General features: G+C 36.9%; 1 protein-coding gene across 3 annotated transcripts in view; it reads right to left on the bottom strand.

Annotated features, from left to right (window-relative positions):
- Positions 1–26,145, bottom strand: part of LOC121381093 (liprin-beta-1-like) — a 225,488-nt gene that overhangs the window by 177,263 nt on the left and 22,080 nt on the right. For all 3 annotated transcript variants that reach the window (XM_041510196.1, XM_041510198.1, XM_041510197.1), the window contains exons 2-3: positions 13,094–13,236; positions 4,023–4,240 (exon numbers count right to left, since the gene is read on the bottom strand). In XM_041510196.1, coding sequence (XP_041366130.1) covers positions 4,023–4,240; positions 13,094–13,166 — 291 coding nt within the window. In that variant the 5' untranslated portion in view covers positions 13,167–13,236. The remainder of the gene's footprint in view (positions 1–4,022; positions 4,241–13,093; positions 13,237–26,145) is intronic.

Below are 26,145 nucleotides of genomic sequence, written 5' to 3'. Positions count from 1 at the left end.
ATCTTTACAAGTCTATACTTGATGGTAGCTACCACAGCCTCCATTACAAGTTACAATTCTATACTTGATGGCAGCTACCACAGCCGCCACTACAAGTTACAATTCTACACTTGATGGTAGCTACCACAACCTCCATTATAAGTTACAATTCTATACTTGATGGCAGCTACCGCAGCCTCCACTACCATCTACTTTTCATCTTTACAATTAAACACTCAATTGCACTCAGTATAGATACAGCTGTGTATTTTTCTCAAACAGCCTCCTACTTTCAAAGAACTGAACAGCCTCATGTGGGATGACATGAAAACTTACTTCCCTAGCCCAGGGCTCAAAATTACTGGCACCAAGGACAATTGTCTTAGTTGTGATATATGAATTGCCATATGTCGTAGCTGTGATCAGATATATGAATTACCATATGTCAGGGTTTTACAGATGGACTTTTTTTGCCATCAGCTGCAGGGATAATTTTTGTTTGTTAATTTTGCATTTATTTGTTGCAAAAGTAACTGATTTAACATTGCTATAGGTAACAAATGATTCAGTTTGAGCCCTGATAGCCATAATCATAGAATAGTAAAAGAACTTGCAGTTTATATCCTTAGACAGAGTTAATTCATCAGGGACATACATTTGATACAACTCAAGTTTATTATTAAATACATTAACTAAGAATGATGATTGTAAGCAATGTGTCCCAAGTTAAAATTCAATGATGGCACAAGATAGCTAGTGATATCATGAAAATGTGCTTTTAAAATTTTATCATTATTTTATAGAAGCACTGATCCAATATAGTATCCATAACAACGGCATGCTGGCAAATGAAAAATATCCGTAAGAAATATTTGTTGAACGAAATTTTAAATTTAAGATCATAAGCATTTTTCATCAGCAAAGTGCCACATGCAAAGTTTATTTTGGTAACCAAGTATATTATGACCCCCAACCAAAAAACCCCCAAAACAAACTTTGTTTTAATAATAATAAAAAAATAAAAATAATAATAAAAATAATAATAAATAAAAACAACAAAGTACCCCACAAACAAACCCACACTAATCTTATGTGTTCAGGCACATGAATTTTAGCAGGGGGTGAGGTGGGGGTCTAGATGGTCCCCCGGGAAATACCCTCGAATCCTTCCCCCGCATATGCTCTCTGGGTTCCTTCTGCATATACCGGCCTCGGTGGCGTCGTGGCAGGCCATCGGTCTACAGGCTGGTAGGTACTGGGTTCGGATCCCAGTCGAGGCATGGGATTTTTAATCCAGATACCGACTCCAAACCCTGAGTGAGTGCTCCGCAAGGCTCAATGGGTAGGTGTAAACCACTTGCACCGACCAGTGATCCATAACTGGTTCAACAAAGGCCATGGTTTGTGCTATCCTGCCTGTGGGAAGCGCAAATAAAAGATCCCTTGCTGCCAATCGGAAGAGTAGCCCATGTAGTGGCGACAGCGGGTTTCCTCTCAAAATCTGTGTGGTCCTGAACCATATGTCTGACGCCATATAACCGTAAATAAAATGTGTTGAGTGCGTCGTTAAATAAAACACTTCTTTCTTTTTTTTTTCCTTCTGCATACATAACATCATGCCAGAGAAACAAAACCACAAATATATTTAACTAATGATTGTTTTGATTTTTCATGCAAAAGTGGTTGATTTCATGGCTTCCAAAGTAACACAAAATATATGTACTGTTTTATTCTATAAACATTCTAGCATTTAAAACAATCAAATATAGGACTGCGTTTACATTTTAAAATGTTTTTGCATGATCTTATATATCTCCCAACACCATGAATGAAAGAAGGAATGAATGAAGGAAGGAAGGATTTTTTTTTATTTAACGACGCACTCAACACATTTTATTTACGGTTATATGGCATCAGACATATGGTTAAGGACCACACAGATGAATGAATGAACGTTGATGGAAAATCTAGCAAAAAAAGACATTGGCTACTGGGTGTCAAACAAAAAAGGTTTGTTTTGTTTAACAACACCACTAGAGCACATTAATTTATTAATCATCGGCTATTGCATGTCAAACATATGGTCATTTTGACAGTCGTAGAGTGGAAACCAGGTACATTTTTGAATTACTAGCAAGGGATCTTTTATATGCACCATCCCAGACAGGATAGCACATACCACAGCCTTTGATATACCAGTCGTGGTGCACTGGCTGTAACGAGAAATAGCCCAATGGGCCCACCAATGGGGATCGATTCCAAACCGACCGTGCATCAAGTGAACACTTTACCATTTGACTATGTCCTGCCCCGGGTGTCAAACAAAGGTACGCATATGATCATGAAGCACTTTATGAATGAAGGTCATCAATATAAGTTCAAAAGTTAAGTTAAAACAATGGAATCATCTTACATTGTGCCAAATATAAATATTATAGTTAAGTATATTACATTTGATAATTTTTATAATAAAATTCAACAAGTTCATCCCTCGTTACCAAATATGAGAAATATGGCCGTTTGTTCAACGTTTCCCTCTATTGTTTAAAGGGACTATCCTGTGTTTATGCCACTGTAACGTATATGACATACGGGATCTTTTTCATTACTAAAATTACATATTAAAGATGTTTTCTTGTTTAGAATATCAGTGTTTGTTGTCATACTGTTTGTAGTAGCCCAAAGTAGATTTTATTTTGCAATGTATGAAAACATATATAAATATGAAGTAAAATAATTTTTATTATATATATATATAAAAAAGACAACTTTAAACATTAACACATGACTGAAACACATTGAATATGGAGACATTGGTATTTTAAACAGGAAAATATATTTAATATGTAAGTTTAATTGCAAATGATACTTTATTAGTCAGGCGCGATCGATCTAGGATTGATTTCTATCGGTGGGCCCATTGGGCTATTTCTCGTTCCAGCCAGTGCTCCACAACTGGTGTAACAAAGGCTGTGATATGTACTATCCTGTCTGTGGGATGGTGTATATAAAAGATCCTTTGCTGCTAATCGAAAAGAGTAGCCCATGAAGTGGTGAGGGTTCCCCTCTCAATATCTGTGTGGTCCTTAACCATATGTCCGAAGCCATATAACTGTAAATAAAATATGTTGAGTGCATTGTTAAATAAAACATTTCCTTCCTTTTTAGTCGGAAACATCTTACAATGGCTGCTAAGTCACGACAGTCCACTTAAAATGATATAATTCGAATCACAGATTCTCAGAGTTCCTAAGTATGTTTGAGAAGTAAATGTGTTTCAAAATGTTTTGGATAAATACTAAATGTACACATGATCTAAACACACTTTATTAACTCACACACTAGTATGAAATAGTTACACGCCTGTGAAGAAGTATTAGAAATGGTCTAACATAAATGATGATTCATATTTACATTACAAGTCGCGTTTTCGCACATTATCAACACAATCTTACAAGCAGTGGATGAGGGAATCCCCGTGACGCAACCGATAGCAGGCACGCAATGAGCAGTTGGTTTGCGTCTTGTTTAGTGAATACCATGCTTCGCTAACCTAACGTGAACACAAATACCATGCAAACCCCACGTAATATCCATGCAACACAAATGTTTCGTGAATAAGGGCCCTGGTCGACGGTTTGTGTTTCAAGATGACAATGCTCAGGCTGTGCCTGTATCGTAAATGACTACCTTCATCAGCAAAACATTACCAGAATGCCATGGCCAGCAATGAGCCATAACCTTTTCCCTATAGAGTACATCTGGGACATGATCGGGAGACATGTACAGCGATGTCAACGGCTACCAGCTACTTTAGCTGAAATTGGCCAAGCGCTGCAAGAGGAGTGGGGTAGACTTCCTCAAAACGTCACTGAGAGATTGATACACAGCATGCCATATTGAATAAACAAATAATCGACGAATCTTGTTGGTAATACTCATTATTGATCAAAAGACGTGAACGTTCAGTTTTCACATGACATCTATAAATAATTAAAATCCAAGGGAGATAATTATAGAAGGGAGATAAGAAGAACTCTGACCTCCATGCTGGATGTGTGCAGTCCGACCCAGATTCTGAGAAAGGTGAGCACATCGACGGGCACCGACTCTAGGAGCTGCTCCTGACTGGCGGTCGACTCCACCTCCTCCTTCAGCTCCTGCAGCAGCGACATGACCTTCACCCTGCTACTCGACAGGCTGCGACGTGGCTTCCACTTGTGGTAATCCTTGTGTCCAGTGGAAAACTCAAACTTTGTACCTGCAAACACAACATGGGAGAAAGGTTTCATGACTCGTCAACATATTGTTTAACAAGAAAAGGAAAGGAATGTTTGTTTATTGACACTACAGCACATTTTTAAACCATGGATACTTGATAAGTAAACCTGCTGCTATCAATAAAGCAGCAAAGGATCTTTAAAATTCACTTTTGATAGACAGGACAGTACTGACCATGGCCTTTGGTGTGACAATTGTGGGACACTGGTTGGGCAGGAAGAAAGCATAAATCCATCAACTGTGATCGATCCTGCACCGTATCAAACCTGACGTGAGCATTCTACCACTGAGCTACATCCCACCTGTTTACTGACACACAGTGGATTGTGGCAATTGTGGGACACTGGTTGGGCAGGAAGAAAGCATAAATCCATCAACAGTGATCGATCCTGCACCGTATCAATCCTGACGTGAGCATTCTACCACTGAGCTACATCCCACCTGTTTACTGACACACAGTGGATTGTGGCAATTGTGGGACACTGGTTGGGCAGGAAGAAAGCATAAATCCATCAACAGTGATCGATCCTGCACCGTATCAACCTGACGTGAGCATTCTACCACTGAGCTACATCCCACCTGTTTACTGACACACAGTGGATTGTGGCAATTGTGGGACACTGGTTGGGCAGGAAGAAAGCATAAATCCATCAACAGTGATCGATCCTGCACCGTATCAAACCTGACGTGAGCATTCTACCACTGAGCTACATCCCACCTGTTTACTGACACACAGTGGATTGTGGCAATTGCTGCATATGTTGCTCTTGTCAAACAGTGGCAAAGAATCTTTTTTTTTATGCAGGACAGCACATACGATAAGTAAACCTGCTGCTATCAATAAAGCAGCAAAGGATCTTTAAATGGGTTGAATACTGTTGACATATCAGTCATCATGGAGCATGCTGGAAACCACAATAACTTAAAAGTGTATAAGACATGCATATGACTGGAAGGGGCAATACTGTGTAAGACATGCATATGACTGGAAAGGGCAATAGTATGTAAGACATGTGCATGACTGGAAGGGGCAATAGTGTATAAGACATGCACATGACTGGAAGGGGCAATAGTGTGTAAGACATGCACATGACTGGAAAGGGCAATAGTGTGTAAGACATGCACATGACTGGAAAGGGCAATAGTGTGTAAGACATGCACATGACTGAAAGGGGCAATAGTGTGTAAGACATGCACATGACTGGAAGGGGCAATAGTGTGTAAGACATGCACATGACTGGAAGGGGCAATAGTGTGTAAGACATGCACATGACTGGAAGGGGCAATAGTGTGTAAGACATGCACATGACTGGAAAGGGCAATAGTGTGTAAGACATGCACATGACTGAAAGGGGCAATAGTGTGTAAGACATGCACATGACTGGAAGGGGCAATAGTGTGTAAGACATGCACATGACTGGAAGGGGCAATAACTCAGTGTGTAAGACATGCACATGACTGGAAGGGGCAATAGTGTGTAAGACATGCACTTGACTGGAAGGGGCAATAGTGTGTAAGACATGCATATGACTGGAAAGGGCAATAGTGTGTAAGACATGCACATGACTGAAAGGGGCAATAGTGTGTAAGACATGCACATGACTGAAAGGGGCAATAACTCAGTGTGTAAGACATGCACATGACTGGAAGGGACAATAGTGTGTAAGACATGCACATGACTGGAAGGGGCAATAGTGTGTAAGACATGCACATGACTGGAAGGGGCAATAGTGTGTAAGACATGCACATGACTGGAAGGGGCAATAACTCAGTGTGTAAGACATGCACATGACTGGAAAGGGGCAATAGTGTGTAAGACATGCACATGACTGGAAAGGGCAATAGTGTGTAAGACATGCACATGACTGGAAGGGGCAATAACTCAGTGTGTAAGACATGCACATGACTGGAAGGGGCAATAGTGTGTAAGACATGCACATGACTGGAAGGGGCAATAGTGTGTAAGACATGCACATGACTGGAAGGGGCAATAGTGTGTAAGACATGCACATGACTGGAAGGGGCAATAACTCAGTGTGTAAGACATGCACATGACTGGAAAGGGGCAATAGTGTGTAAGACATGCACATGACTGGAAAGGGCAATAGTGTGTAAGACATGCACATGACTGGAAGGGGCAATAGTGTGTAAGACATGCACATGACTGGAAGGGGCAATAACTCAGTGTGTAAGACATGCACATGACTGGAAAGGGGCAATAGTGTGTAAGACATGACATGACTGGAAAGGGCAATAGTGTGTAAGACATGCACATGACTGAAAGGGGCAATAACTCAGTGTGTAAGACATGCACATGACTGGAAGGGGCAATAGTGTGTAAGACATGCACATGACTGGAAGGGGCAATAACTCAGTGTGTAAGACATGCACATGACTGGAAAGGGGCAATAGTGTGTAAGACATGCACATGACTGGAAAGGGCAATAGTGTGTAAGACATGCACATGACTGGAAGGGGCAATAACTCAGTGTGTAAGACATGCACATGACTGGAAGGGGCAATAACTCAGTGTGTAAGACATGCACATGACTGGAAGGGGCAATAGTGTGTAAGACATGCACATGACTGGAAGGGGCAATAGTGTGTAAGACATGCACATGACTGGAAGGGGCAATAGTGTGTAAGACATGCACATGACTGGAAGGGGCAATAACTCAGTGTGTAAGACATGCACATGACTGGAAAGGGGCAATAGTGTGTAAGACATGCACATGACTGGAAAGGGCAATAGTGTGTAAGACATGCACATGACTGGAAGGGGCAATAGTGTGTAAGACATGCACATGACTGGAAGGGGCAATATCTCAGTGTGTAAGACATGCACATGACTGGAAAGGGGCAATAGTGTGTAAGACATGACATGACTGGAAAGGGCAATAGTGTGTAAGACATGCACATGACTGAAAGGGGCAATAACTCAGTGTGTAAGACATGCACATGACTGGAAGGGGCAATAGTGTGTAAGACATGCACATGACTGGAAGGGGCAATAACTCAGTGTGTAAGACATGCAATAAGGTAAAATATTATGTTAAACATTCCTTTCCTTCTCTGTCTGCTCAGAACTTAGCGCAACAAAAGATTTCTGTCATAAGCTTTAACTGGGATACTGTCAAGTATATGGCTAAATCATTATTAAGAAAGCCTTCTACTTTTGTTTTGCACTGTGATCAAACCATTTTATACTACAATATTACTGGTTCTATTCCATAACCCCTCTCTAGATTGTGCTCTGCATTCAAACATAGCTGGGCTCAGCTCTCCAGGGAAGTAAAGATGGAACACAGATTTGTCAACTTGAAAGCAAACAACCAAATTTAGAAGCTTGTGATACAGAAGGTAAAAACTATTTGCAGCACAATTTTATCAATTCAATCCAAAAAAAGATCGAAAGTGTTTTGAACACAGATCTTAAAATTTTAAAAACCCTTAAGTTAAAAACATAATGATGTCAGATTTATATACCTGTACATTAGAATCTCAATGGGTTGAATACTGTTGAGGCACCATAATTTGTTTAATTAGTTGAAACCAAGCATTCTGCCATATTTGGGAGTGTCTGCGGCCATTATAATTTGAATTATTGCTTAACGATTTAAAGCTAAAGTATGTTTATTTGTTTATAATGTATATGAAATTAGGAGATAACCATGTGGACATTTTAGATTTGCGGGTTTTATTCTCTATATGACCCTGCAAATGTCATTTTTGACCGAAGGTTAAAATTAAACATTTGCGGGCATTAAATAGACAATAATACCCACAAATCTAAACACTCCATATAGTTATGTCCATTGTAAAATGAATCATTTCTATACAGAACTAATTGTATATTTGGTATTTCTTGGAAACAATACCTGGCTACAATCTAACTGTAGACCCTTGAATCGTCAACGTGGCCTTTCCAATTACTAATGACATCACTTTCTAATGATGTCATTAGCTTTACGGGTGTTATTTTCATTTGATCCCGGAAAAAGAATGTACAGTTCAATCCCATTGGCTCGAACCCCATCGGTGCTCGAGAAAGTGTTCGACCCATCGGGTAATTCGACCGAACCATTCGGTCAACATCGGACATTTCCGTAACATCAGTTAGAAAGTTGAATTAGATACATATTATTTTGGAAACTGCAAACTTTTAAATTCCATTGATGTGTTATATAGCAAAATATATGAGTGAAAAAATTGATTAGAAATTAAGCCGATTGCATGATGCAGAAGCCCATGATGGTATTAATTAAATGTGTGGTTGCTAAAGTGATGACAGCTGAGTAACTCGCCCATTGTTTCATTTAAAACTGGTCTTGCAGACGTGTTCAAAGTAATGCTTTATGCCGAGGCCTGTTTGTGTACTAATTGTTTGATTGGTATTACAGTTCATCTAACAGTTACTGTACCACCAGCTGTACTTGAAAGATCATTACCGATAGCCGCTTAACAAACAAAATAAAGAAAGAAAGGATTGCATGGCTATTGTTGCAATTCCCCAATTCATCTACAGTTCATTCCACCTAAATAATTAATCTGAAGGTTGTAATAACCAAATGCGCAAGTGCAGCAATTGTTGGTATTTTTCTGTGGTTTCCCATTTAATAACTAAGCAAAATGATTGTTACAGCTTGCTTTGTTTTTTGGAGTTAACTACAACTTGCACATGCATAAACAGAGAAACAAATATTGCCATCCCTTTTCAAACCACTACTGCCACTAGCATCGGAGTTATAAACAGCTTTGCTAAAACTTTAGCAGTCTTTCAGTTGGTTGTTGAAAGGCAATGATGAGATAGAGTGATTGAAGATTGGTCAGCTGTCAAATGAGGGGGGGCTGCGAGATGTGTGGAATACTGAAATGACACTACACACAATGACTTCTTACACCTACATGCATATGAGGTATGTAATAAAGAAAACTGAGGGTGTATTATTGCTGCTTCAGCTTTAATGGATTACCAGTCCAAGTGAAATATTGTTAAATACACCAACTTCTCTCTGTCCGTCAGTGGGCTCATTGGTCTATTTCTCGTTCCAGCCAGTGCTCCACAACTGATGTAATAAAGAACATGTTATGTACTATCCTGTCTGTGGAATGGTGCATATAAAACTTCCCTTGCTGTTAATCGAAAAGTGTAGCCCATTAAGTGGTGACAGAGGCTTTCCTCTCTTAATATCTGTGTGGTCCTTAACAATATGTCTGATGCCATATAACCGTAAATAAAATGTGTTGAGTGCATCGTTAAATAAAACATTTTCTTCCTTCCTTCCAACTTGTCTCTGATGGGACTGAGATAATTATGCGAGAGAAAGAGCCCTAGTATTCGACCCAGATGTTATTAAAGCCCTCAATGCTGGATAAAAAGGTTTACTGTAACAAACATTCTGGACTTTTATCTTGGTTCGAGCATAGCAGTATCTTTGACCATTTCACATTTGAGCCAATGAGATTCTACTACAGTTTTCTATTTGATCAAAGATACTATATTTTCGGTTAAATATATATGTAAGTACTAATGCATTTGTACATTTACATGAAAATAACCATCTTTCCTTTTTTTCACTCTAAATAAATCCTGGTCACACATGTCAATTATCTCAGCTCTCTATTCAGGACTAAGGTTAACGGAACTTTGTGAAAAAGATGTCATTACAATTGCAAATATCATGAATATTATCATCTTGCAATATATTATTTTCAAGTTACTACGTAGGACTTTAGTTTAAACTGAACTGATTTGACCCCTTAGTAGAAGCATCAATTCTAAGAGTTTATGTGCATGTTCCTGTTGAAAATTAAAACACTAGATGTCGTGAAATGCAATTTTCTGCATTCTACAAACAAAATTCATCATGACAAAATATGGATAAATGCCAATAATAATGTTTGTTCAGAATTATTTGGAGTGAGGCCTAAAGCTAAGTTAATACTGGTGACTCATTCTGTGTAAACATTTTCTACACAATGATATAGAAAATACACAACTTATTTTAGATACTGTAACTACATGTACTGAGCACTATCCTACTTTTGAACAAGAAGTTCATTCACATAATGAAAGAAAGAAAGAAATGTTTTATTTAACGATGCACTCAACACATTTATTTACGGTTATATGGCGTCAGACATATGGTTAAGGACCACACAGATTTTGAGAGGAAACCCGCTGTCGCCATTACATGGGCTACTCTTCCGACTGGCAGCAAGGGATCTTTTATTTGCGCTTCCCACAGGCAGGATAGCACAAACCATGGCCTTTGTTGAACCAGTTATGGATCACTGGTCGGTGCAAGTGGTTACACCTACCCACTGAGCCTTGCGGAGCACTCACTCAGGGTTTGGAGTCGGTATCTGGATTAAAAATCCCATGCCTCGACTGGGATCCGAACCCAGTACCTACCAGCCTGTAGACCGATGACCTGCCATGACGCCACCGAGGCCGATCACATAATGAAGCATAACTGTCTCAAATTTTATGTTTATATCTCTGTATATCTTAATAAATGTAACTTAGGACCAAGCAACTTACATGTGGAATTAAACAATAATTAGGTTTGTGAGATGCTCACATAAGGAAATTATTAAGTCATTTACAATTATCTAGATATATGTTTACATAAATTCAGTTTCTAGTTGCTATATTAAAGAACTAGCTGACATCTTGATAATTATACTGATTTAATTAAACATGATAAGCCTTTTGGAGACAAGACGTGGGCCACTGGAGTATTGTAGAGAACTAGAGGCCACTTTACCCTTTTGGAGACAAGACGTAGGCCACTGGAGTACTGTAGAGAACTAGAGGCCACTTTACCCTTTTGGAGACAAGACGTGGGCCACTGGAGTACTGTAGAGAACTAGAGGCCACTTTACCCTTTTGGAGACAAGACGTGGGCCACTGGAGTACTGTAGAGAACTAGAGGCCACTTTACCCTTTTGGAGACAAGACGTGGGCCACTGGAGTACTGTAGAGAACTAGAGGCCACTTTACCCTTTTGGAGACAAGACGTGGGCCACTGGAGTACTGTAGAGAACTAGAGACCACTTTACCCTTTTGGAGACAAGACGTGGGCCACTGGAGTACTGTAGAGAACTAGAGGCCACTTTACCCTTTTGGTTTGGCTTGTTTATATTTATATCTATGTTCAATGGCTTTTAAATAATCATTAAAAAATAAATATAAAATAAAGCTTTACAGAGACAGAAATATGACATCATATTAATGCGAGATGGTGATGTGAGATCATCAGACAACAATTTTAATCATCAATATTTTGTTATTAAAACCTTCATTATAAAAGCTATCTTGTTAAATTGTAGTGTTAAATTGTATTTAACTCATGAAAAAAACACTTTAAATACGATAATGTAGTTTATTTATGATAAAATGGTCAAATAAAATGTTTATTTTTTCAGCCATTTTTGTCTATTTGTGTAAAATAATAGTTTATTTACTGAATAATAAAATTTCCGTTACATTCAATACAATATAACGTCATCCCATTGGTTCTTCATACCCTGATGAATGTGAAAGAAATAACAGACAATACCGGTACTTAAATGGATGAGAGGAAAAGACTCCAGCATATGCGACCTTGTGTCAGGTTGAAATTTCCATTTTTATTACTTTGTCCCCACAGTTTTATTACTTTGTCCCAACAGTTTTATTACTTTGTCCCCACATTTTTATTAATTTGTCCCAACATTTTTATTACTTTGTCCCCACAGTTTTATTACTTTGTCCCCACATTTTTATTAATTTGTCCCAACATTTTTATTACTTTGTCCCCACAGTTTTATTACTTTGTCCCAACAGTTTTATTACTTTGTACCAACAGTTTTATTACTTTGTCCCCACATTTTTATTAATTTGTTCCCACATTTTTATTACTTTGTCCCAACAGTTTTATTACTTTGTCCCAACAGTTTTATTACTTTGTCCCCACAGTTTTATTACTTCGTCCCCACAGTTTTATTAATTTGTCCCCACAGTTTTATTACTTCGTCCCCACATTTTTATTACTGTCCCACATTTTTATTACTTTGTCCCAACAGTTTTATTACTTCGTCCCCACATTTTTATTACTTTGTCCCCACAGTTTTATTACTTCGTCCCCACATTTTTATTACTTTGTCCCCACATTTTTATTACTGTCCCACATTTTTATTACTTTGTCCCCACATTTTTATTACTTTCTACCATAAATCCAGTGAAATGGCAGTGAAATTGCATTAAAATAGAGAATAGTAGCTAGTAAAGCCAAATGATATCAAAGAATGGTGTTTCAAGTACGGTAAGATAAATTAATATTTATAGTTTATTTTAAATGGTTAAATAATAAAAATATACCAGACTGCAACTTTAAGTTGATTTAATTATCACAAGTTCCTGAAAAACATTCTATCTTGAAAACTGTCCTAATACATGTAACTCTAAAAACATACTAGTTTAATTGAGGAAATTTAAAAATTAAATCACACTATCATGACAGTTAAAATGAAAACACATTTGCTTATGCAGCACTTTTTAACAAATATGCAAACTTTTGTGTCAATGACTTCACCGATTCACAGTTTGCAAATGTTTTTTGTTTTGTTGTTGTTCATACCCTGATGAACTTAAAAGAAATAACAGACCTTTATAAATATGAAATTGCTATAGACAATATTGAGCTATTATTGAACTGCAGAATGAAAAGAAATGCATTGAATATAGAAATATTCCTATTTTAAGCAAGGAAATGTAAGTATATTTTAATTTTATTGATTAATAAATGCTATGTTTTCTGAAATTTAGAGACTGCCCTGTACAACATACTTGCAATAATTCCATCCATTTGCTCAAGAGCAGCCGCAAGGACATCACTGGCATCAAACGAAGAACTTCCCATGATGCTGTGTTTCACAGTTAACCAATCACAGCTTCACAAATAATCCACTGCTATGACATTGTTTTCAAATCTGCAAACAGAGAAAAAGTAACAAAAATTTAAATCTTAGTAAAACAACTAGAGTAAAATAATAAAAACATGTACATATAGGTGGAATTACTGAAATTATGTTCAGATTCAGGTACTATTATTCTGGCTAAAACTAAGATTAGGTTGTTGTTTTTAATCATAATTTTGCAGTGATAAATTCAGTTTGAATGTAAAAATTGCTGTTTTAATTTTTTAAATGGACAGGAAAACAAATGTTTATTTAATGACACCTCAGCACATTGCATACTATTATATGGCAAGTTTGTGTCTAATATGGTTACTCTGATACATAGGAAACCAGCTGCCACCACATTATAGACTACTACCCATACAGCTCAGTACATACCATGGCCTTTGATGTACCAATCTTATGGCACTAATTGGACAGGGCACAATATTGCAAGTAAAACATTTGCCTATGCTAGTGAAATGCTGTTATGGCAATAAAAATGTACAAAATACATGTTTTTGTCTTTTGGAGACTTGATTATTACATCACACCTGGCTGTCATATGACACATTTTATTTGACAGTGTCAGTAAGATGACATATATTCATGATCAACACTGTAAGCATAAACTTCTGTGTTTCATACTGTGTTTGCGAATCACACATAATGTCACAAAACCATTGCCCAACGTATTCTGAATGGATATAAAACTCAAGTGTTTTTCAAGGATTTTGAATACTCCATTAACCACAATTGCAAAGCCTTGTGACACATTAAGATATTGCCACTGTACATGAACTCGCAAAACACTTTAAACCAACCTCTCATTTTTCACGTTTTACTCGCCATGTGTGTGCGTTATATTAAAATAAATACAAATAATAATAATTTAAAATAATAATAATAAAAAAAGATTGAGATCCTGTTGTCTATAAATCTTGTGATCATATTTTTATTTCTTGACTATCAAATGTTTCGTCCTGCAAAATTAATGCTTTCCCTTTAAATAAAGGTTGGTGGGATCTAGCTCAGTTGATAGAGTGCTCGCTTGCGGTGCTTGTGTCACAGGATCGAATCACCTCAGTGGACACATTCTCTAACTGGGTTTTTCCTCTCCCACCCATTGCACCACAAATGGCATATCAAAAGCTATGGTAGCCAGTGGTGAATAAATCAAGCTTTTACAGACTTTAAATAAAGTATTTTATAAAGTACACAACTAAAAACGATGGCAATTTAGATATATTTTATGATGATAACATTCACTTATTGTTCATATTATTGTTAAATGTTCACTTCAAATTAATTTTTTTTTTTGGGGGGGACACGTCTGTTTTCGCAGAGATCATATTACTGATGATGTAAAATATAACACTTTTTAATTACACAAAATCGAGGTTGATGTTTAAATTATTTTCAATCACCTATATTCATATTAATACTTGATATGTTACCAGGTGAGCAGCATGAGTTGGCTAGTGATTTCTTTCATTTACTAGCCAACTGGCAAGTAAATATAAAGTATTATTATCCCAGTGGTTACTCATAACAGGGAAAATACTTTTCATACTTTCTCAGTGGGAAATATCCTGCATTAGTGTAATGTGCACTCCTATTGAATGATTTGATGCCTACACACCAGTGACCTTGTCGGTACTAAATATAATGTAATCATGATTTGGCAAACACAAAATGACTTCATATTTAATGCCTACAAACCAATGACCTTGTCGGTACTGAATATAATGTAATCTAATGTAATCATGATTTGGCAAACACAAAATGACTTCATATTTAACGCCTACAAACCAATGACCGTGTAGGTACTAAATATAATGTAATCATGATTTGGCAAACACAAAATGACTTCATATTTAACGCCTACAAACCAATGACCGTGTCGGTACTAAATATAATGTAATCATGATTTGGCAAACACAAAATGACTTCATATTTAACGCCTACAAACCAATGACCGTGTCGGTACTAAATATAATGTAATCATGATTTGGCAAACACAAAATGACTTCATATTTAACGCCTACAAACCAATGACCGTGTCGGTACTAAATATAATGTAATCATGATTTGGCAAACACAAAATGACTTCATATTTAACGCCTACAAACCAATGACCTTGTCGGTACTAAATATAATGTAATCATGATTTGGCAAACACAAAATGACTTCATATTTAACGCCTACAAACCAATGACCGTGTCGGTACTAAATATAATGTAATCATGATTTGGCAAACACAAAATGACTTCATATTTAACGCCTACAAACCAATGACCATGTCGGTACTAAATATAATGTAATCATGATTTGGCAAACACAAAATGACTTCATATTTAATGCCTACAAACCAATGACCTTGTCGGTACTAAATATAATGTAATCATGATTTGGCAAACACAAAATGACTTCATATTTAACGCCTACAAACCAATGACCTTGTCGGTACTAAATATAATGTAATCATGATTTGGCAAACACAAAATGACTTCATATTTAACGCCTACACACCAATGACCTTGTCGGTACTAAATATAATGTAATCATGATTTGGCAAACACAAAATGACTTCATATTTAACGCCTACACACCATTGACCTTGTCGGTACTAAATATGACGTCATCACAATTTGACAAGCACAAAATGACTTCATATTTAACGCCTACACACCACTGACCTTGTCGGTACTAAATATGACGTCATCACAATTTGACAAGCACAAAATTACTTCATATTTAATGCCTACACACCAATGACCTTGTTGGTACTAAATATAATGTAATCATGATTTGGCAAACACAAAATGACTTCATATTTAACGCCTACAAACCAATGACCTTGTCGGTACTAAATATGACGCCATCACAATTTGACAAGCACAAAATGACTTCATATTTAACGCCTACACACCAATGACCGTGTCGGTACTAAATATAATGTAATCATGATTTGGCAAACACAAAATGACTTCATATTTAACGCCTACAAACCAATGACCTTGTCGGTACTAAATATAATGTAATCATGATTTGGCAAACACAAAATGACTTCATATTTAATGCCTACAAACCAATGACCTTGTCGGTACTGAATATAATGTAATCATGCTTTGGCAAACACAAAATGACTTCATATTTAATGCCTACACACCAATGACCTTGTCGGTACTAAATATGACATCATAACGATTTGACAAGCACAAAATGACTTCATATTTAACGCCTACACACCAATGACCTTGTCGGTACTAAATATAATGTAATCATGATTTGGCAAACACAAAATGACGTCACATAGTTTAAAGAATTTGCGTCAAAAGCTTTCTGTTTTTAGTGTTAAACTTGTAATAAAATGCTAGTTTAATGCAATAATTATTCATTACATATATTTTTAGCAGAATAAATAGAACTTTAGTTTTCAAAATTATAAGTAAACATGATTAAAATACAAAGTTAAAGCAATACTTGGAACTGTGTAAAGTGGTTTATCAAATTTATGTCCCTCGTGAAATAATTTTCACTTGTCACTCGCTATAGCTTGTGATAAATGAAAATTATTTCACACGAGACATACATTTGATAAACCACTTTACACAGTTCCTGGTAACTCATTTATTATCCTCTATCTATTTTATGCCCTGTTGGAATGGGTAAAACTGTAATACATTAAAGGCAATCAATCCTTTGCCCCAAGACACCTGAAGCACGTACCCTACCACTACATACCATCCATTCTGAAAGGCTCACTGAAAACGTGAACATGTCTTTGATGTCGTATTTCTCCAAGTTGTACGTTCATCCTTGTCAAGTCCACTACACATTTCATCGCATGAGAGCCAAGAGGACGTAAGTGCATCAAAATTCATTTTTAAAAGCTGAGATAATGAAGGAAAACTGTTTTTCTTGATCAGTAGTTAAGATGTCGAATTTGTTTTAATGACAATGAAAGCTGAACATATTTACAATTTCTTTGTATATTTGCGGTATTTATAGCATATTAGGGGTTTTAGTTATTTGCTTAAATAGTTGTAGTTACGACAATTATTCATGATTGAATTAAATGCGTCACTTACGACCAACAGTATATGAAGTAAATTTTAATATTTATTCTGAAGAAACCATCACTTCTAAAACATTTCAGTTTTGCAAATCACATATTTATTTTTAAAAGGGAGAAAGCTTGTAAATAGAAAATATTTAGAAGCAAACATTCAAAAAGGAATACAAGTAGAAGTACGTATTAATAAAATCACCGCTTAAACAAAATACTATGTGAAAAAAGTTATTTTACTTTTGTTAATAATAATATGATAAATAAAATCAAACTACTCTGACTCGTGAAATCCTTGTTTTCTTTGACCGACCCCTGATTTTGTGTGACTAAGTCTAGTGCAGGGTTTCTACCAGAGGGTAAAAAGGTATGGTGCCATACCCAAATATTTTTGCAGAATTTCTTTTTAAATTACTCTTAATATTACTGTATGATTTTCTTAATCCTAACCCTAAATGTAACCCATTTCCTTTCTGAGGGAGGACCCCCCATACCACTGTTGACTGTGGATCTATTAAATTCCATAGAGCCATACCCAAAAATTTCTTTCTATCAGAAATACTGTGGTGGTAGTGCTCCATGTTCGTTGTTTGATGATGGTGCATCAGAATACAAAACCTCTTTTTTTAGGCAAGTATTCGTTCCTGATAAGTCATCAGAAAAGCTGATGTCATGTTGTGTGCAGTGTTCTTTCCATGTTCTTTGAGCCATGGGAGTCCTTTTGCAGATAGTTCCTGGTTCTGCTGCCTCAGGGTGTACTTCACTAGTTTCAAGAATACCTGGTTTATCAGCTAGTGCAACAGACAAACCAGAATAGTTAAGCAAACTGAAGCTGGTATTCTTAATGAAGAAACTATGGTTAGCAGCTTATTGGTTTGGGATTCACCGGGTTCAAGTTAAGCTCATTCAAAGGATATAGGGTTTACATTTCCAATGAGGGTGTGTACTGAACATCAAATCCAGAAGTAGTGAACACTATACCATGTCCACCTGCTGAGTATGCAGGATTCTCTCCAGGTTATATTGAGTGAAAAGTAACCCCTACAGCTTCTGCTGTGCATTGAGTGTACTCTCCAAGTTCTGTTGTGTGTTCAATGCACACTCCTGGTTTTGTTGTGTATTTGGTGATCTCTCCGTGTTCTGTTGTGTGTCCAGTGATCTCTCCAGGTTCTGTTGTGTGTCCAGTGATCTCTCCAGGTTATATTGCATGTTCAATGATCTCTCCAGGTTCCCTTGTGTCCAGTGATCTCACCAAGTTCTAATGTGTGTTCAGTGATCTCTCCAGGTTCTGTTGTGTGTCCAGTGATCTCTCCAGGTTCTACTGTGTGTTCAGTGATCTTCCCAGGTTCTGTTGTGTGTCCAGTGATCTCTCCAGGTTATATTATGTGTTCAATGATCTCTCCAGGTTCCGTTGTGTGTCCAGTGATCTCTCCAAGTTCTGTTGTGTGTCCAGTGATCTCTCCAGGTCTGTTGTGTGTTCAATGATCTCTCCAGGTTATGTTGTGTGTCCAGTGATCTTTCTAGGTTATGTTGTGTGTTGGGTGTACTCTCCGGGTTCTGTTGTGTGTTCAGTGCACACTCCTGGCTTTGTTGTGTATTTGGTGATCTCTCCTGGTTCTGTTGTGTGTCCAGTGGTCTCTCCAGGTTATATTGTGTGTTCAGTGATCTTCCCAGGTTCTGTTGTGTGTCCAGTGATCTCTCCAGGTTCTACTGTGTGTTCAGTGATCTCTCCTGGTTCTGTTGTGTGTCCAGTGATCTCTCCAGGTTATATTGTGTGTTCAATGATCTCTCCAGGTTCCGTTGTGTGTCCAGTGATCTCTCCAAGTTCTGTTGTGTGTCCAGTGATCTCTCCAGGTCTATTGTGTGTTCAGTGATCTCTCCAGGTTATGTTGTGTGTCCAGTGATCTTTCCAGGTTATGTTGTGTGTTGGGTGTACTTTCCGGGTTCTGTTGTGTATTCAGTGCACATTCCTGGTTTTGTTGTGTATTTGGTGATCTCTACTGGTTCTGTTATGTGTCCAGTGGTCTCTCCAGGTTATATTGTGTGTTCAGTGATCTTCCCAGGTTCTGTTGTGTGTCCAGTGATCTCTCCAGGTTATATTGTGTGTTCAATGATCTCTCCAGGTTCCATTGTGTGTCCAGTGATCTCTCCAAGTTCTGTTGTGTGTCCAGTTATCTCTCCAGGTCTATTGTGTGTTCAGTAATCTCTCCAGGTTATGTTGTGTGTCCAGTGATCTTTCCAGGTTATGTTGTGTGTTGGGTGTACTTTCCGGGTTCTGTTGTGTGTTCAGTGCACACTCCTGGTTTTGTTGTGTATTTGGTGATCTCTACTGGTTCTGTTATGTGTCCAGTGGTCTCTCCAGGTTATATTGTGTGTTCAGTGATCTTCCCAGGTTCTGTTGTGTGTCCAGTGATCTCTCCAGGTTATATTGTGTGTTCAATGATCTCTCCAGGTTCCATTGTGTGTCCAGTGATCTCTCCAAGTTCTGTTGTGTGTCCAGTTATCTCTCCAGGTCTATTGTGTGTTCAGTGATCTCTCCAGGTTATGTTGTGTGTCCAGTGATCTTTCCAGGTTATGTTGTGTGTTGGGTGTACTTTCCGGGTTCTGTTGTGTGTTCAGTGCACACTCCTGGTTTTGTTGTGTATTTGGTGATCTCTACTGGTTCTGTTATGTGTCCAGTGGTCTCTCCAGGTTATATTGTGTGTTCAGTGATCTTCCCAGGTTCTGTTGTGTGTCCAGTGATCTCTCCAGGTTATATTGTGTGTTCAATGATCTCTCCAGGTTATGATGTGTGTTCAGTGATCTCTCAAGGTTCTGTTGTGTGTTCAGCAATCTCTTTGGGTTCTACTGTGTGTTCGGTGATCTATCTAGGTTCTGTTGTGAGTTCAGTGATATTTTCAGGTTCTGTTGTGTGTTCGTGATCTCTCCAGGTTCTATCATGTTCAGTGATCTCTTTGGGTTCTACTGTGTTCAGAAATCTCTCCAGGTTAAGTATGATGTGTGTTCAGTGATATTTCCAGACTGTTATGTGCAGTGTTCTCTTCGTGTTTTATTGAATGTTAAGTGATCAATCCTCCGTTTTCTTTTGTGTGCTAAATTATTTTCTGGGTCTGTTGTGAGTGATATGTCATGTTCAAGTTCTCTTGACATCCAATAGCTCTAGTGGTGTCGTTAAACAAAACAAACAAATAAACTGTCGCTAGTGCTATGTCACGTTCATTTTCTATAGTGATTATTTTCTAATGTTCAGCTTTTTGCTATGTTATGTTCAGGTCTTGTTGTCATTGATATGCCAAGTTCTGTTGTGTATGCTATATATCATGTTCAGGTCCTGTTGTGTGAACTATGTCATGTTAATTTTCATGTCCTATTGTGTGAGCTATGTCATGTTCATGTCCTGTTGTGTGAGCTATGTCATGTTCATGTCCTGTTGTATGAGCTACATGTATGTCATGTTCAGGTCCTGTTGTGTGAGCTATGTCATGTTCAGGTCCTGTTGTGTGAGCTATGTCATGTTCAGCTTATGTTGTGTGTGCTGTCATGTTTAGCTTTTATTGTGCTAATGTTTTGGTGTGTGTGTGTTGTGTCATGTTCACGTTCAACATTCTGTTGCAAATATAACTGTAAAGTTAATCCAAATTCATAGATCATGCTATCGTTTATGTTGAGGCCACATTCACTTTATTCGCCTTTTAACCGTATGTCTGATTACACTATCTTCTGTTACTGGACTTTGTCCTGGATAACTTACAATTGCATTTGTATGTGCAATATTGTTAATCCATAATGCCTACATGTAGGGCAATCCTATAGATCTTCAAAGGCAGCTGAAAGATGGAACTTGATCACCGTAACATACAATTAAATACATAAAAAATCAGTGTAATTATGCTTACACTTTGGTTGTATATGCCACATACAATATTATTATGAATTAAAATTGTATCTACAGATAAAAATTACATGTTGGAAACTTTGCTTCGATTAAAAAACTTCAAAATAGATATTTGTTTTTCAAGAAAATTCACCAAAACATGTTTATTATTATAATTATGGTGCACATAAAATAGCAAACCATACAAACATTAATGTTAATGCAATTCCTATTTATATATACAGACACGATTCTTGTCTGTTGCCAAATGGTTCGTTACATGCAGTATTAATTTTTTTCTCTCATATTGGACCGGGCTCTCACAACAAAAGTCATATTATTTTTAGGATTCAAGCACATAAAAATATTGACATAATGTATGCTATGCTCTACTGTACTTCGCATTTGTAATTTCTATAACAAACCGATAACAAAGAATGCATATGGGTCCTATTTGGCACATACGACCTATGTCAGACATAATTAAATAACAAACTGTATTTAAAAAGGGTATATCTACCACATACAACCAGTCGTGTTCACATAATGGACAGCAAGCAAATCAGAGGAGTCATATGTGTCAGTTACATGTACGTCTATTTTCGTGCAAATTGGTATCTGTGATTCACTTACGACCATTTAAATCCTTCTGTGTAAGCGATGCTATTAGGGACACAGCTACAATTTTTTGTGACAATTATGTAATCGGGGATGGTGATTCCAAATATGCAAAAAATATGTTTTAGGTCGTATCTGCCACTTACGACCTTTTAGCTCTCATGCAATGATTTCATGCTGAATAGATATTATTTTAAGACGTAATATGCACTTGAACATTGTTTAATCCTGACCCAATATAATCATATGCAGTGCATATAAAATAAGGACAGGGGACTCATTTGGACGTCCATAGAAACAGATTGACGTAGGGGTGGTATAATTATCTTGTGTTTATTTCACTAGTAGCAGACGACAATGTCTCACGCAGAAGGTGAGTAAAATTTATTGTGAACATTTGGAGATAGAGGGATGTTTATGTATGTTAAAAAAGTGCCTTACGGAAAATAGTACTTTTAGTTATATGGTATTTTTAATTGTTTATACTTGTACTTATGCAAACTGGCAAATTGTAAACATTACTTTATTTTTATCAATAAAAAATACTTCCAGGAACAAACATTTCTGCATATGACGTCATAGCTTTTCTTTGATGATGCACAATTACTATTTAAAGATAGTGTGCCAAAATGCATACCGCGCCACAATACATACCGAGACGATATATAAATTTTTTGTAAAAATGAATACTTGTTTTCAATTTGGACCATAACTTGAGAGGATTCTACCCCCCCCCCCCCCCCCCCCCCCCCGAATATAACCACTAATAAATATTGTAACAAGTCTATTATTATGCTTAGTAGGAAACATTTGATAATTACAAAAATAAAAAGTACTAACAGCTTTCCTAATCAATTATTCATACATACTAAACTGTCAACCTAATTAAAACTTTAAAAATTCCCACAGGGTGTACTGGATTAAGCTTAAGTTACAAAAATATAATCTCCATGGTAATGTAATAATATCTCTCATTTTCATTAAGAAAACAAAATAAAATAAAAACACCTTTTCTATATTTGCAAACCATACACAATGACGTATGCTTGGATGTTTTAATACACACAATTGTATGTACTTCTGTTGGAACTACAATAACCAGACTTAAAAACCATCAAACTCTTGCTAATTAGTTATGCACGGTTGGTCTGGTATCAATCCCTGTCGGTGGGGTCATTGGGCTATTTTTTGTTCCAGCCAGTGCACCACAACTGGTATATCAAAGGCTGTGGTATGTACTATCCTGTCTGTGGGATGGTGAATATAAAAGATCCCTTGCTACTTCTGGAAAAATGAAGCAGGTTTCCTCTCTAAGACTATATGCAAAATTACCAAATATTTGACATCTAATAGCAGATGATGAATAAATCAATGTGCTCTAGTGGTGTCATTAAACAAAACAAACTTTAACTTTTCTTGTTAATTAACATCTTACAGCATTTTTACTTTTTACTGACAACAATCCTCACCAATTGAAAATGAAGTTATAAAAATATCATGCTCTAGTTTGCTACATTTTATTTACACGCTTTTATTTTCTTTCTTTGTTTTTTGGATATGGGAAGAGGAATAACAGAAAAGAATATGGTTAATCTATGATGTGTTAAAATATCATCACCCATGGCAATTGTGAAGATTATGAAACATTATTATCCTAGAAACACATTAACAGATCCGATTCAGTGAATACAGATAGAACATAGCTTAAATATCCACAATAATATTGTCTCTAAAACATTTACACTCTTCACAAACTTACCTGAATCACCAACAGTAAACAGGTAAACAAACCTCCGACCACAAAGTTAACACTGGCATTAAAGCCACCTGTCCCAGACTGCAACATCAATCAACAAGCAACACTTTGATATAAAGCACTGGTAGTGGAGAATTTACATCCAAGTAACCAATCCACTTCACTGTGATCAAACAAAGTTTTTCCTTTTTCATTTCTACTGTCAAGCGGGAAAAACCAGACCCAAATTGTAATGAGAGAAGGTTGTACCTTCTTGACCTAAGCTGAGAAAGTGTTATCCCTACATCTGTATCAAATAATTACAGTGGCGAATGTCTTCCTGTAATCGTAAGTAACTTTCAATTGAGCGTGGCCACCAACTGTCAGAACACTGATGCCCAAATAGGTAGGTTCTCGTTACCAGAGTAATCACAAGTATAGCCTGTAATTATTGTGTTGTTGTTGTTGTGTACTGGTAAGAGTTTGGTTGTTGTTCCTGTATATTCAATATGTAGAGAGATTAAGGCAATCTGATTTGGAAAAGAAAGGAATGTTTGATGACAGCATGTTTAAACTATGGCTATTTGGTGTTTAAACTATGGCTATTTGGTGTTTAACATGACTATTTGGTGTTTAAACTATGGCTATTTGGTGTCTAACATATGACTATTTGGTGTTTAAACTATGGCTATTTGGTGTCTAACATATGGCTATTTGGTGCTGCCATTACTTAGGTTAATCCTATGAAAATTCAGCAAGGTGTTTTTAATATGCACTTTCCTACAGACATGATGGTACATACCACAGCCTTTGATGTACCAGGAATGGAGCACTAATGGTGATTGAAACTATGTCCCTCACCCCAGAAATGAATGCTCCACCACAGAGCTACACGAAGCCCCACTGAAAGTGAGTGTACACCATCTCTGTATTTTAAACAATATTTATTAATGTTAATACATTGAGGACCAACCAACTGGTAATGTCTTCCACTACATTTTACAAACCATGGCAGACATCAGTATTAATAATATCAATGGCTTTTCTATTACCATGTCAGGTTCGTCAAATTATAGTGAATAATCATGAAGATAATCCCGTTCGATGAAATAAATAAGTCTGGATTCAGTGAACACATCTTTATAATAATATCATATTAGTCTACCAACAAAAACAGGTCACACAAAGGACCTACACTGATTGTTGTGAAAGGGTGGCCTATATAAAAAGGATAAAGTTAATGCAAAGGAAAGGAATGTTTGTTTAATGATAGGCCAGTGAAGTGTAAGTATTTGCTACTTTTTGTCTACATTGTTATGAAACTCACTTCCTTGTGGTTAGCAAAAATACATTATTGTCATCATATTACAGGTATGTGTTAATGCAGTGTGATTCTTTACCCAGGGAGCCCTTTGTCTGAATCACACAATGGACTTGAGTATATATATATATTGTAAATATATCATCAATATGTCAATATGTATAGTTACATTTTAGTAACAGGGTGGGATTTAGCTTAGTCGGTTGAGCTCTCACCTAAGGTGCTTGTGTCGCAGGATCGAACCTCGGTGGATCCATTCAACTGATTGTGTTTTTTTTTCATTCCAACCAGTGCATCACAACTGGTCAAAGAAGTTTGTGTTGTTTAACGACACCACTAGAGCATATTGATTTATTAATCATTGGCTATTAGATGTCAAATATTTTGTAATTTTGACATATAGTCTTAGAGAGGAAACCTGCTACATTTTTCTATTAGTAGCAAGGGATCTTTTGTATGCACCATCCCACAGACAGGATAGCACATACCAAGACCTTTGATATACCAGTTGTGGTGCACTGGCTGGAAAGAGAAATAGCCCAATGGTCCCACCAATGGCCATTGATCCCAAACTGATCACTCATCAAGCGAGGGCTTTATCACTGGTCTATGTTCTGCCCCTCACAGCTGGTCAAAGGCCGTAGTATATGCTTTACTGTCTATGAGAAAGTGCATATAAAAGATCCCTTGCTACTAATGGAAAAATGTAGCGGGTTTCCTGATGACTACATATCAGAATTACCAAATGTTTGACATCCAACAGCCGATGATTAATTAATCAATGTGCTCTAGTAACATTATCGAAAGAAAAACAACATGTAATGTAATGGCACCTCAGCAAGTTAGTTAATCAGTGTATATCAGATGTCTATCATGCTAATTGTAACACAGTTTTCAAAAAGAAAAACAACATGTAATGTAATGGCACCTCAGCAAGTTAGTTTATCAGTGTATATCAGATGTCTATCATGCTAATTGTAACACAGTTTTGAAAAAGAAAAACAACATGTAATGTAATGGCACCTCAGCAAGTTAGTTAATCAGTGTATATCAGATGTCTATCATGCTAATTGTAACACAGTTTTGAAAAAGAAAAACAACATGTAATGTAATGGCACCTCAGCAAGTTAGTTAATCAGTGTATATCAGATGTCTATCATGCTAATTGTAACACAAGTTTTGAAAAAGAAAATCCTGCTGCTTTCCAGTCATTTGTGTACAGTACTATGTGGCCTTTGACAGGAGATCAACTGGCCTGTCTTATTCGGTGAGATAAACATGTTATTGACAACAGACAAATGACCTCTGTAATAATGAAGTGT

Source organism: Gigantopelta aegis, chromosome 9 (genome assembly GCF_016097555.1).
Source record: "Gigantopelta aegis isolate Gae_Host chromosome 9, Gae_host_genome, whole genome shotgun sequence".
Lineage (NCBI taxonomy): Eukaryota > Metazoa > Mollusca > Gastropoda > Neomphalida > Peltospiridae > Gigantopelta > Gigantopelta aegis.
This window is presented reverse-complemented; position numbering and strand designations above follow the sequence as displayed.